Here is a 15,244-nt window from a genome sequence, read left to right as displayed (position 1 = left end):
GGTCACCACGCTAAGGAGCATTCCAGCTCACTTCTACTCCTGGCTTCTGGATATCTTTGAATATGTCCCATTAACACTGTCACTGACTCACCTACTTGGTTGTTGCAAGAATTGAATTAAAATTGTACAAGAATGCAAAAAAAAAAAGGGGGGGGGAAGATTTTGAACTTAAGGTTACAAATTAAATATCTATGTTATGGAAAGCTGTAACATAGGGTTCATTTTATTAGCATCTTACATAAAATAGAACAAACTACCTTTTAAGTCTTCAAATAGGAAGCTCTCTGTGAGACCACATACAAAAAGAATGAGACTCTCAAATATTTCCTATGATTCAAGGAAGATGACATTTTAATCCTTAAAACCAAGCCATCCATGTGTTAAGCTGTAGCTACTCTACCTTAATAAGATCCTTAAAAATAGAAAACCTCCACTGAAAGACACATGCATAGCTAATATTACAGCTATAAAACCATTAGGTTCACAATGAACTAACCACCACTTACAGAAAAAAACCAATCAAAAGAATAACCATATATTCAAAGACTGGATATAGTAAATTTTGCAAGAATTTTTAGTCGTAACTTTGCAAATTTTTGCAAAAAGACAGACAGACATAATCAAACCAATTAAAAACAGGAAAGTAAGTGTCACACTGGCTTTTTCCACAGTACCCTGGCTCAGAATGAGAGAAATCACCTAACACTTTGGAAGAAACATCAATTTGAGACCTATATCTGTAAAGAAAATCTCTTACCTTCCCTTGAAGACATTCAATCAAGTGACCAATGGTCATACGAGAGGGGATGGCATGGGGATTTATGATGATATCAGGGGTGATACCTTCACAGGTGAAAGGCATATCCTATAAAGGAATTTTTTAAAAGACACTTGAAAAACTTAAATCTCTTAGCTACAGAACTAGAACTGATTCCCCTTCATCTGAACTTTTCTATGTCCTAAACTCTGTTCAACATAGTACGCATGCTAAGTTGCTTCAGTCGTGTCTGACTCTTTACGACTCTATGGACTGTAGCCTGCCAGGGTCCTCTGCCCATGGGACTCTCCAAGCAAGAATACTGAAGTGTGTTGCCATGCCCTCCTCCGGGGGATCTTCCCAACCCAGGGATCGAACCTGCAGCTCTTATGTCTCCTGCAGTGGCAGGCAGGTTCTTTACCACTAGCACCTGGGAAGCCCTGAATATAGATGTTCACCTACTTGTTCAGCACTACAATTCAAAGTCAAGCCTTTACTGCCTCTGGGCTCTTAAGTTAAAGCACATTTTAATAAAATGATCAATAAAACTGTGAGTCAGAGGTGATGAAAGATACCTACCTCCTGTCTATACTGAATACCACAAGTACCCTTTTGACCATGTCGACTAGCAAATTTGTCTCCAATCTGTGGAATTCTAACAGAGCGTACCTAAATTCACATAAAAATAACTTAGTTAGGTCATTCTGGTTTACTTTCTATAAACAACAATATGACAAAGCTATACTTACCCTTATTTTACAAAATTTATATCCTTCTTGGTTGAGAGTTACCATAACCTGATCCACAATGCCCGTCTCACTAGTCCTGAGAAAAGTGCTACAGTCTCTCTTTGTATAGCGTCTATTAGTGCCCTCCAATTCATCTTCATTTTCAGGCAAGGTGACTGTTTTGCCTATAATAACATCATCTCCTGATACACGAACTCCAGGAGCTATCAAACCATCATCATCCAGCTTGTCATAAATAGCATGTCTCATACCTGAGAAGAAAGAGAATTTTCTGAAATGGTAATACCATAAAGAAAAGTATTTAAAATGTCACATAATCCCTCTCTCAAAAAGATTAAAAAGCAAATATATACATCACTTTTAACCAGAGAGAAGTTCACAGGAATATCTAACACATGTTACAGTAACATGCCCTTAAAAGGCACTGGACTGAGTACTGGAAAATCAAGATTCTCCATTTGCTAAGTGACTTTGGATAAATGTGTTGCCATCTTTTGCTCCCTATATTACATGAGAAAGAGTTATCTATGTCCTCTATACAAAATCTCCCACAGAAAACTTGAAATCTAAACTGTAACCTTAACTCCACTGAAAATCAGTTCACTACTACACAGAAGCACCCACAGGAAATGTGAGTACAAAAACGTGTTACTTCATGCAATACTGTTAGAAGCCAAAACTATAGCAGATATTCCCCCAGGACATCCCATCCATCCCAAAAGCTGTATATAGCTTTTAAATGTCTGTAAAAACAGTAACTAGAAAATAAATCTGAGTTTTTCAGAAGAAACAAAGTTGTAGACATTCTCTCACTATTTATCTGCTAAATATATACATATACTGTGGCCAGACAAACACTATGGTCACATCAGAATGTGAAGAGGGGAGGAAGTTCCCATGAAAATACGTAAACTAAGGGACAGGACACGGTACAAGTGAGAATGAGGCTGGGTGTGTCCCATGCAATTATATGGCCTCTCTTCTTTCCTAAATCCTTTCCTCAATGCAGAATAGAAGAATAGACCTAACAGAATAAAAGGATAGAAGAACAGACCTAACAGAATAAAAGGATAGAAGAACAGACCTAGCAGAATAGAAGGACTATAGTAAGCCCACTCCAGCTGTAAAGACTTCAGGCAAATATATCTATTTCCTTAAATATAAGCTCTAAGAATGACTAGCAAACATACTCCCACACTGCATAAAGGAGGGTGGGAAGACAAAACCCAGAAAAACTAATCAGGAGTTAACTTTGAATTCCATAATTTCAGTCAGTATCACTTACCCTGGCAAGTTTCACGTGTAGGCTTCTCAAAAACTTCTTCTTGATCAAACCCTTTTTTAGATTCCTGTTCCTTGTATGATCGATAGAAAACAGACCTAAAAATACAGGGTTCTAAAGTGAACTTTATTTTCCTTTAATAATACAACTTAGAACATACCAATAATTTTTACTTAGTTGATATCTGGTAATTTTAACCACAGCAATTAAACTATGAATCTAGGACAGGAGTTAACTGTATGAAGGGTCAAACTTAAGTCCTAAGAGCTATTACACAGGTCACCCATGTAACATTTGATACTTAACACAGCTTGAACTATGAGAACAGGAATACTAAGTCCAACCCTCGACCAAAATAAGAATCCCTCCCATAACAGCCCTCAGAGATGGTCACCCAGGATCTGCCCCAGTGCTTCTACTGAGAAATTTATGATATTAAGCTATAATGTCCAACTCTGGTCTGATATCCTCTGACAACTATACAGAAAAAATCTATCCTCTCTTCTAAATTCTCAGTTTTTTAACCAATTTTCACATGCCATGGATTTGTGATTAATGTTCGACAATCAAACTGAATAACAGAAAATAAGACTGAAAAAGAAAAATACTATAATTTTAACAGTAGTTATTTAAGGGTCCTAAAACTTTTAGGTTTATCTTTACTTTTTAGAGCTGATTTCACCATTTTAACCCCTATACAGGCAACCATACAACAACCTATGTCTGACAGGTATCCACAAAGTTTTATGAATGGAGACAGATTACCTATCTTAACAGAAAAATTTCTCTGCTGTCAGATCAACATTTCTTCTTGCCTAACATTCAAAAAATTTGGACACACACGTCACACCTTTTTTTTTCTTTCTGGCTGTACCATGTGATACGTGGGATGTTAGTTCCCCAACCAGGGGAACCATGCCCTCTGCATTGGAGGTACAGAGTCTTAACCACTGGACGACCAGGGAAGTTCCCACATCTATTTTTATAAAACTTTTTTAAAAAATTAAAATATTAATATTTCCACTATATCTGTATTTTGGAAACTGTTATAAATAGCTGACCTGAAAAAGCCGCGGTCTACAGCTGAACGATTCATAATAACAGAGTCTTCTTGATTATATCCAGTGTATGATGCAATGGCTACAATTGAGTTGATACCTATAGTATATTCAAATAGCAAACATTAAAGCATCACATGAGAAACAAAGAAAAATCACCTCTTTCTTTTAAATCTATCCTATTTAACTATATTTACCGCAAATGTTTTCACCATGGTAACTGTCAAAGTCTACTCCTCCTGGAAGAGCAATCTGTGAGAAAACTACTCTGATGGTTAAATGTTTAATATAAGCAAATCCTAATAGTAGTCACTCCCACTGTATCCACTTTCTAGTCAGTGATTATATACATGTAACCGTATATTTATAAAGTCCCTCCCCCAACCAGGTTTCATGGTTCTCACCAGAACCCTGTGCCATAAACAAGGCAAGTATTATTATTTGCCTTATTAGAAAAATCTAACAAAATAAGACTTATCCATGATCTCAAAGTTAATAAGCAATAGAATCAGGTTCCAGCTCTTGTCTCCTGACTTTAAGTTTGACCTGGTACTACCCTGTTCCTCTCTTCGCAGCCCTGCTCTGCTCCTAGATCCTCTCCCTATACTACAAAGAAAAGTGGTATTATCTTTTCTACCTCAATTTTATTTAGTTGCTACTGCCAAAACTATTTTTAATGAGACCTTAAGACTTAAAATATCAAGTATTGACAAACAAAACTGATAAACCTTTAGCCACACTCATCAAGAAAAAAAGGGTGAGGGCACAAATCAAAAATTAGATATGAAAACAGACAAGCTATAACTGACACTACACAAATATAAGGAGTCAGAAGAGATGACGACAAGTGACTATATGCCAATAACATGAACAACCTAGAAGAAACGGACAACTTCTTAGAAAAAGACGGAACCAGGGAGAACTAGAAAATACGAACAGACAAATCACAAGTACTAAAATTGAAACTGTGATTTAAAGTTTCCAACAGACAAAAGAGTAGGACCAGATGGCTACAGAGGCAAACATTTAGAGAAGAATTAAGACCTATCCTCCTGAAACTATTCCAAAAAGTTGCAGAGAACAGAACACTCCTAAACTCATTCATTCTATGAGATCACCATGACCCTGACATCAAAACCAGAGAAATACCACAAAAAGAGAAAATTACAGGCCAGTATGCCTGATGAACACAGACACAAAAATCCTCAACAAAATATTAGCAAACTAAAGAAAAAACAAAACAAAACAAGAGTTACCACATAATCCAGCAATTTTACTCCTGGGCGTATATCCAGAAAAGATGAAAACGCGAATTCAGATGATACATGCACCCCAGTGTTCATAACTGCACTATTTATAACAGCTAAGGTACAGAAGCAACGTAAGTATCCATCAACACGGTCAAGCTGTATAATGCAGAGAAAGTACATAAAGATGCAGGATCCTCAAGGTAGGGGGGACCTGAAGATAGATGACATTTGCAGAAATCCCAGGGTCTTGGGAGATGTGATGTGCTCCTACTGCTATGGAAGCCAGCAAGAGGACTTACGTGACGTTTGTGATACATGGAATGGGCAAGACTTCCCTTGCACATCCTCACGACATACAGAGCTACCCTATGGCCCTCTCTCTCGTCCAGGTGACAGAGCCTGTAGATGCTAAATGGTCTTGGCCCTTGTAGGGCTTTCCTCCTCTGCTGTGACAACCCCTGATAGCCCACACACGCTATATCTACTGCATCCCAGGAAGCAACCTCCTCCATCCTACAACCTTTATCCAAGGTACGCAGGCAAGTCTGAAAGATCAGATAAATTTAGCTAAAAGCAGTAAACTTCTGAATTTTATTTCTAATACTTTCTTCTTAGCTTAAAAGCCCCAAATCAAAAAACAGTGTAGTGAAGAGGAAAGAGAACAAAAAAGGAAAATGGAGGAAAGACCTATTTCTGGTCTTAAAAAAAAAAAAAGCCAGAGTTTGCATTCTGGGTTTACAAAATAAGTTGTACAACTTTGGGCAAATAACCTTTCTGATCCTGTCTCCACATCTGTAAAACAGAGAAGATACAACCACCACTATTACTAAGCAATTAACATTTATTTCTCCCTTATGAACTGGTAGGCACAAAGCCATGAGTTTTAAGTGGATATAACCATTTAATCATCACAAAAGCTTTGAGGCAGTTTGTAGGTGAAAAAACATCACAAAACTTTTATGATGCTTAGAAATAATATGTGTGAAGTACTTTGGATGGTATTTCACAAACTGCTCAAAATATACCAATAATTTTTAAAACATTATCTGTTATTCCAAAGACTATCAACATGTGAAATCTAGGATTACAATTCATCTGTCAGTCAGGCTGTCCCCACCCACTTCAAACCTCAGTTCAGCACTAAGGAAGCTCTAAGTACCCTGAGCCACTTTAAATCAAGGTGAACTTCTGTCACAAGGATCTCTGCTCCCAGAAGATACCATCCAAGGTAATAGTACCCTATAAAATAGGAATGATACTAATCAAAAGATCACTTAAGATAACCCAGTCTGCCCCTTCGCCTTAGAGATCAGAATCTGGTCAATGCAGCTGGCATATCAAGCAGGGACAGAGCTAATTATTTAGCCAGGAGGGTCAGGAGATTGGTTATATCGATGTGTGTGAAGTTGCTCAGTCGTGTCCAACTCTTTGCGACCCCATGGACTGTTGCCTACCAGGCTCCTCTGTCCATGGAATTTTCCAGGCAATAGTACTGGAGTGGACTGCCATTACATCAACAGATGTAGCAAATAACTCAACATACTGGGGACAATGGGAGCCAGGTTTCTCACTGTCAGAGAATGGAGTTCTAAAACAAACACTACAGTGTTGTACTGGGAGATATGGTATAAACTCATAGTTCTTTAGTATATATATATATAAAATAGTTAAAAGTGAGAGGAGTATATGCATACATATATTTTCCTAGCTCCAGCAGCTGAGAGGACCTAGAAATGATGACACTCTAATACCAAGGACCAAGCCTAGCACCCAGATTTTGGTTTCCACACACTATCCTTCACTAAAAGAAGAAATGGCCAAGTCCAAGTTTAGGGGAAGAAAGGCACAAGATGAAACAAAAGGTAAGGAAGTGCTTAAAGAATGATGAGGACCTAATGGAGTCATCTTGAAGATGCTCTCACTGGAAAATCTGGGATTTCAGCATCAAAAAGGAAAGAATGATAAAATTAGAAGATCACCATTTGGCAACACTTACACAGTAAACTAATGTGAGATAAAAAATGGGATATTTACATCCTCTCAAAGTATCTTCTAACAAAGACTTATTACTCACTTAATAAGATTGCTAGAAGACATATCAATAACCTCAGATATGCAGATGACACTGCCCTTATGGCAGAAAGTGAAGAGGAACTAAAGAGCCTCTTGATGAAAGTGAAAGAGAAGAGTGAAAAAGCTGGCTTAAAACTCAACATTCAGAAAACTAAGATCATGGCATCCGGTCCCATCACTTCATGGCAAATAGATGGGGAAACAATGGAAACAGTGACAGACTTTGTTGGGTTTTTTTTGGGACTCCAAAATCACTGCAGATGGTGACTGCAGCCATGAAATTAAAAGACGCTAAGAAAAGCTATGACCAACTTAGACAGTGTATTAAAAAGCAGAGACATTACTTTGCCAACAAAGGTCCATCTAGTCAAAGCTGTAGTTTTTCCAATAGTCATGTATGGATGTGAGAGTTGGACCATAAAGAAAGTTGAGCACTAAAGAATTGATGCTTTTGAACTGTGGTGTCGGAGAAGACTCTTGAGAGTTCCATGGACTGCGAGGAGATCCAATCAGTCCATCCTAAAGGAAATCAGTCCTGAATATTCATTGGAAGGACTGATGTTGAAGCTGAAACTCCAATACTTGGGCCACCTGATGCAAATAACTGACTCACTGGAAAAGACCCTAATGCTGGGAAAGATTGAAGGCAGGAGGAGAAGGGAACAACAGAGGATCAGATGGTTGGGTAGCGTCACCAACTTGATGGACATGAGTTTGAGCAAGCTCCAGGAGTTCATTATAGGGAAGCCTGGCATGCTGCAGTCCATGGGGTCGCAGAGCAGGACATGACTGAGTGACTGAATCAAACTGAGCAAGTACACAATACTTATATTTAATAAAATGTGGAGAAGCCTGACAGTCACTATCTTAATTACATGATAAAAGTTAGAATCACTAACAATGGGACATAGAGACAGCATATGCCTCCTGACATGATGCCCTAAGAATGAAGCACCAGTTCTGTTAGCCCTGCCAAGAATTCATAACCTGAATATAAACCGCAGGAAACAACAGTCAAATTGAAATTGAGAGACAATGTATAAATTAACTTGACTGGACTCTTCAAAAATGCGAAGGTCGTAAGAGACAAGGAAAGACCAAAGAACTGTTTCAGACTAAAGAGACATGCAGAATCCTGGATTAGACCCTAGACCCATAAAGGACATTATGAGGACAACTGGCAAAATCTGAATTTGGGGACTACTGATTAGATGGGGATCAGTGCTGACCCCCTGATGGTGACAGATGTGCTGTGCAGAATATCTTTGTTTTTAGAAAATATACACTGAAAAATTAAAGAGTGATGGGGCTTCCAGGCCTGCAACTTACTTTCAAAACGTTTAGGAAGAAAAAGAAAGGGAAAGAACACTGCAAGTGTGGTAAAATGTGAACCCAGAAATCTGGATGGATAGTATACAGGAGTTCTTTTTAACAGTCTTGCAACTTTTCTGCAAGCTTTAAATTATCTCAAAATAAAGTTTTAAAATAGCTGACAAGATTAAGGCATGAAGCAGTAACAAAACTGAAAGGCACGTGGTCCCTACTAGCCATGCCCTTACCACTTCATATCAGTGCCAAAGGAACATTCTATTTCAAATTCAATCCTTCACAATATTTCTTTTCTTCTCTAGCCATTAAGAAACTATCATCTAAATGTCAAGAAAACACCGGCACTGCAAACACAGACCAAAGATCCCGGCACACTGCAGACAGAGTAACAGATTCTGCTTTTCTAGTTTCTTTTTCTAGACAAGAGTAACCCCTTGTGGAGGACTCTTAAATCATTCTAAGCTGTGAGAATCTGCTATCAAAATGCTAGATCCCATATTACAGTAAATGATTTAAAGCCACTATTTACAAGGTACACTTTACTAAATAATGTTATCCACAGTCAAAGCCAAAATTGTGCTAATATGGTAAGACAACAACTGTGTGGAAGAACCATGCTGTCTCCTTTATATTCAACTCTCTTATACCCTTCAGACTTCTCTGCACTATTTCAAGAAACTGTTGTTCTGAAATCTCTTCCTGGAAATTCCAGGGTTTTCTCCTTATCAGATTCATTTCAAATCTCTTCTCCTCCTGATTTCTTTTCCCCAAGTTCTGGCTGTCTCTGACTTTATTCTCACTCTGAATTTTCCCTGAGCAATTTCAGTCATCTATAATTATCATTAACATAGCAAAAACTTCACAGCTCTTGATTTGACATTTCTTCTAACTGTATTTGCAACTCACTGTTGGAAGATCATTCCTGAGATGATGTGGCAGCAACTCAAAATCAACATGTCAAAAACTGAACTTGTTATCTTACCTCTAAAACCTCTTCTTTCAATCTAAAGAGAGTGGATGTACGTATAACTGACTCCCTGTGCTGTGCAGCAGAATATAACACAATACTGTGCATCAACTATAATCCAATAAAACTTAATTTTAAAAATAGAACCTCTTCTTTCTTCTAACATGCTCCCAATATTATTAATAGTCTCTCTCTCTGCTAGATCACCCAAGCCGAGAAGACCAACAATATTTCCAATTCCTTTCTTCTCTCTCTTCATAATTTCACATCCAAACAGTAATCAAGTCCTATCAAATGTATTTCAACAGGTGTTTCAACCCCTTATACTTTTTCACTTCTTAGTAAGAACGGTAACAATTCTCACTTAGACCACTGCAAGAACCTCTAAGTTATCTCCCTACTTAATACCATATCTGACTCTATTTTTTAGGTGGCAGCCAGCATGACATCCAAAATAAACTTCCAACTGTAGTACTTCCGTGTTCAAAAAGGCTAGACATTTTCATTCTCAAAATAAAATTCAACGTGCTGTTTCCATCTCATGAGATCAAGTACCATTCCCATGCATTTACACTCCATCCACACTGAACTAAGTACTGACAGTTGCCTTCATGCATCTAGGCCCTAGTTCAAACCATCTCTCAAATTCAATTACCCTTTCGTCAACTTTACTCTGGGTCAAAATGCTACCTCCCCCATGAAATTGGCACTAGACTCCAATAGGAATCAATCATTTCTTTCACTCTGTGCTTCCAAAGGAATCTATATCTCCATCATAATACTTTCCACACATTTACCTTTTTATTTAATTGTGCTCATATTTTCCTGCCACAGTGTAAATTCTATGAGAACCGAGACTGTGTCATATGCATTTTATTAATCCTTCAAAGCACCCACAAAAATGCCTTAACCATGGCAGGATCTTACAAAATGTAGAACAAAACTGAACATACCTGCTGGCAGCTCTCTAAATCGTAGATACTCCATAGACCGTGTAGTCACAAGTGGTTTTTGAGGATAATACAGAACATGGGCCAACGTATCCATACGAACATGAAAGTTGGTGATATAAACCCCCATAGCCTGCTTACCCATAGCAGACTGGTATGTGTTTCTAGGGGACTAAAAGTAGAAATGAAAAGCACAATCAATGAAAATGTATTTACTTCTAAATAAACAGACTCTACAGGGTACTTCATAAACCAGAAATATGGTTGGTAAAGTTTCTACTTTTTCTGGAATAAGCAATTATGGCTATTAAGAGTCAAAAACAAGAATTATGCATATTAAATGCTGTAATCCATAGCCTTTACACTACAAGGCTTTTCTTTCAGAAGAAACTATAGACTAATTTCTAATTTTTATTTTACTTCCCCCCAATTCCTCACAAAGCATAGTTAAAAACTGGTACCAACCTGGTTATGATCAGGAAAAGGAATAATAGAGGCACAGACACCAAGAATCATTGATGGATGAATTTCACAGTGTGTATATGTGGAACAATAAGCTACTTCTTTCTCCTGTAAATCATCTGGGGTCATTGCAAGCATCACTGTTTCTTCTTCAAGAGTATCAATATATTCTACCACCCCACTGGCCACAAGATCCTGCCAACTAAAGAAGAATTCATTTAATTTCCTTACTTCCTCAACTATCTTAGTTAACTAGGCTTCCTACTTAATAAAGAGTATTCCTATATCTGTATGTACTCTTATAGGAAGAGTCTTAAAATACATATATTATTGTTAACAGTGGGGAAAAAAAAAGTTACTGAACAATACACATAAAGTATGGCTCTGTAACTACTATTAGTTTGTTTTTATCTGCTCTGATCTAAAGAACCTACTTGTGAGGCTAGGGGGTGAGTATATAAAAACAAAGAATAATGTCTGGAGGAATATATACCCCAGTTGGTAACAGTACTTACTTTCGAAAAGGAAGGTGTGAACTGGAGGCTTTTATATATTTTATTACATCTATTTTTTGAATTTTTTTTTACAACAAAACTATATACATTCATATATCACTAGTAATAAATTGTAAAAGATTTTTTAATTAAATTTAGTATATTTTCATATTATGTTATATATTACTTCATCACATAGGTTATTTCTTTTTCTTTGGCCATACCACATGGCATGTGGGATTCCAGTTCCCTGACCAGGGATCAAACCTGAGTCCCCTCCGAGCAGTGGAAGCTCAGAGCCTATGTAGGTCATTTTTTATTAGTAGAGATAGTCTTTACCATGTCACAAAGACTTTTATTCTTAAATAAGACGATACAAGTCTCTTGAAAGAAAGTGTTAAGTCATTCAGTTGTATACAACTGATAATGACCCCCTGGACTGTAGCCTGCCAGGCTCCTCTGTCCATGGAATTCTCCAGGCAAGAATACTGGAGTGGATAGCCATTCCCTTCTCCAGGGTATCTTCCCAACCCAGGACTGAACCTGGTCTCCTGAATTACAGGCAGATTCTTTACCGTCTGAGCCACTAGGGAAGCCCCAAGTCTCTTACTTAAAAAAAAAAAAAGAACAACAAATGTAACTGCTTATGAGTTCAGAGTTTCTTTGTTTTTTGGGTCAAAGAAATATTCTGGAATTAGATAGTGGCAATGGTTGTACTATCTTGTGACTATACTAAAAACCACTCAATGAATACTTTAAAATGTTTTATGTCATGTTAATTATATCTCATTTTAATTATATCTCATTTTTTTCCTAACTGCATGTTCTCACCTGTAATTGTTATATTCTCTCTCTTTCAATTGATCAATGTGTCTCTTCTTCAAAAGCAGCTTTTGTTTTTCCACAATTAGAAGTGGTCTACAAATACGGCCTGCATCTGTATAGATCCGAATCTCCCGCTCTCGAATATCTCTGATCATAGAAACCTACACATAAGAAGACAAAATAGTCTCATGAATTTATATCTTCTCTGTATCATTAAGGCTGAGATAAAATAACATTAATAAATTATCAGATAAAACTAACAGATCTTAGTTGATCATTGTTCAATATGCTAAAAACCTAGGTATAATTTAAAATTTTATAGAAGATAAATATTTAACCTTGATAATTATAGAGCTGAACAACATCTGGTAGTAATGTCATGCAAAATAAAATATGAATAAAATGTATTTTGGATATCAAAACACTAGTATGTGACAATTTCTTATTTTTGTCTCTGATAATTACATATACTTCACTGTGTAACCTTTCAATATCCAGCCCTGTGTCACTGCTTCAATCAAGCTTTCCCAATCGTAAGCCTGACTTCTCATGATAGTCTATCAGCAAATGGTTTAAAATCTATATGTCTAATACAGCAGTCACTAGCCACAGGTCACTACTAAGCACTTGAAATGTGACCATTCTAAAAGGAGATATGCTTTAAGTATAAACTACTTACTGAATTTCAATGATAAAATTTATCACTAATAATTTTCCATGGATTATATGTTGAAATTATACTATTTTTGATGTATTAAGCTAAATAAAACACATTTATTTTCATCTATTTCTTTTTATCTTTTCTTTTTTCTGCCACACAACGTGTCTCATGGGATCTTAGTTCACCGAGCAGGGGCTGAACTCATACCCTCGGCAGAAAAAGCACGTAGTCCTACCACTGGACCGCCAGGAAATACCTTTTTTTTTTTTCCCTTAATTTCTTTAACATGACTACTACAAAAATTTAATTGTCTATGTAACTTACATTGCATTTCTACTGGATAGTGCTAGAAAATATATTCCTGGAAAATATCAAAAATATTTTGGAAAAATTTACAATAAAGAACATAATATTAAAAGCACTACAGAATCTGAAGTGCCAATATCAAGAAGTAAACAAATAAAAATTTCCAGTGAATTTTCTAGATCTAATATATAATCTTAAAAGTCAACTAAGAAATGAATTGCTAATGAGTTGGGAAATGGAAAAATAGACTGGTATTTCTACATAAAAGTACTTTCAAAAAGTGAAATAACAACTGGATACTTTTATTAAAGAAAAGATTGGGTAGAGAATTCCCTGTTGGTCTGCGCTTTCACTGCTGGGGCCCAGGTTCAATACCTGGTGGGGGAACTAAGACCCACAAGCCACATAACGACGTAGCCATAGAAAAAAAAAAAAAGATTGGGTTTATTTAAAGAAAAAGTTTGGATTATTCAGTTTTAAAACAACAGCAAATCATTAAAGCTTAATCAAAAAACACTAAGTTCTCCCAAAGTATAAAGAGTCAAAAGCCAAGAAAAAGAAAATGTCCCACATTCTTAGCCCACTTCCCATCCTTAGAAAAAATCTGAGATGAAACTGTGTGTGAGAGCAAAAACACCAAGAACAGCATTCTCAAATGCTTTCCTTGAATCCTTAGAGAATTCCTAATAGAATATAAAATATTATATTACAATAACAGAATATAGCTCTTTTGTCTTAACAGAGAGATATAAACTGAGCTGTGTCTCCTCAAAGGCCAAATAGAATCTTGTATTCCAAAGGAAATAGGTGTTCTCGAGAAGACTACTGACAGGAAAGCCTAACAGGTCCAACACAAAGCTAAAGTTATAAATGGATAAGATGAGAACCTCTGGTTATCAGGAGACATAAAGGAAAAGAAAAACTACTAGACTCCTAAAAAATATATACAATTCTCCTACTAAGAGGCTCCTAACAACATTCCCCAATAGGAGATTAAACAGCCCAGTTCAAGGACACAGGGCCGATTTACAGTTCAAACACTCACTCACTGTCAGACACTACATATCAGGCAACACACTCAGAACTGAAAATACAAAGTCATATTAAGACACATTCCTTGCCTCTGAGACATTAACAGTATAGTGAGAGAAGCAGGCACATAAATCAATAGTTACTATCTGGTATATGCATTTTGTCATAACTTATTCAAGGAAAATATGCTATATATAGTCACAGAGATAGGTCTAAATCAGGGGCTCAGTGAAGAGCCCAACAGATCAAATCTGCCCTTACCTGCCATCTATTTTTTTTAAAAAAGTTATATTGATTTGTGTACTGTCTACGGCTACTTTTCACTACAACAGCACAGCTGAATACACAACAGACACTGTAAGGTGAACAAAGACTAAAATATTTAATATCTGCTCCTTTAAAGAAAATGTTTGCCAACCTCTGATCTAAATCAAACTGGGGGGTCAGGTAAAGTATCCTGAAGAAGACAAGAGTTAATACTAGAGTTTTTCAGAATTAGTGAGATTTATCTTAGAAAAAAAAGTAAAAAACACCTTCTCCCTATTACCCGTTTTTGAGGAGGCATGGGACAGGCAGCACAATCATTTCAGATTGAGGGAAAAGGCCCATGGAAAGATAAAGAGGCCTAAACAGCATGAAGAACTTAAATTTTATCCTAGAGACCACAGCAAACCTCAACAGAAACAAATGACATTAACAAAACTCTCAATCATAAAAAACACAATGCTGGTTCTTGGGCTTTCTCTCTCTCTGCCTGCTGCCCTCAAGTAAAGCAAGCTGCTCCTGACTTCAAGCTCTAAATACCCCTGGCTCAAAACCCAGAGTCTGCCTGCTAGAGGAAGACTTGGAGCAGCCAAACCTTGATTCTCTGCTTTGCTAGGTAGACAGGTGGCCAGCTTAAGTGTGTTAGTTTCTCTCCAAATCCACTTTCACCCAGAAAGACCCAAAGGTGCAGATTTGGGAAAGTAAAAAAAAAAGCCTGAGCCCAGCCCTCAATGTATTACACTGAAAGCAAAAGCCATATTTTGGGGAGGAATAAAGTTCATTTG

General features: G+C 36.9%; 1 protein-coding gene across 1 annotated transcript in view; it reads right to left on the bottom strand.

Moving 5' to 3' along the window:
- Positions 1 to 15,244, bottom strand: part of POLR2B (RNA polymerase II subunit B) — a 43,884-nt gene that overhangs the window by 4,904 nt on the left and 23,736 nt on the right. Inside the window, 8 exon segments of the mRNA NM_001099082.2 lie at positions 758 to 865; positions 1,337 to 1,426; positions 1,507 to 1,757; positions 2,792 to 2,886; positions 3,850 to 3,946; positions 10,419 to 10,587; positions 10,881 to 11,079; positions 12,203 to 12,357. Coding sequence (NP_001092552.1) covers positions 758 to 865; positions 1,337 to 1,426; positions 1,507 to 1,757; positions 2,792 to 2,886; positions 3,850 to 3,946; positions 10,419 to 10,587; positions 10,881 to 11,079; positions 12,203 to 12,357 — 1,164 coding nt within the window.

The sequence above is a fragment of the Bos taurus genome, chromosome 6 (genome assembly GCF_002263795.3).
Source record: "Bos taurus isolate L1 Dominette 01449 registration number 42190680 breed Hereford chromosome 6, ARS-UCD2.0, whole genome shotgun sequence".
NCBI lineage: Eukaryota > Metazoa > Chordata > Mammalia > Artiodactyla > Bovidae > Bos > Bos taurus.
Note: the sequence above shows the minus strand (reverse complement) of the source record. Positions and strands in the feature narration are given on the sequence as shown.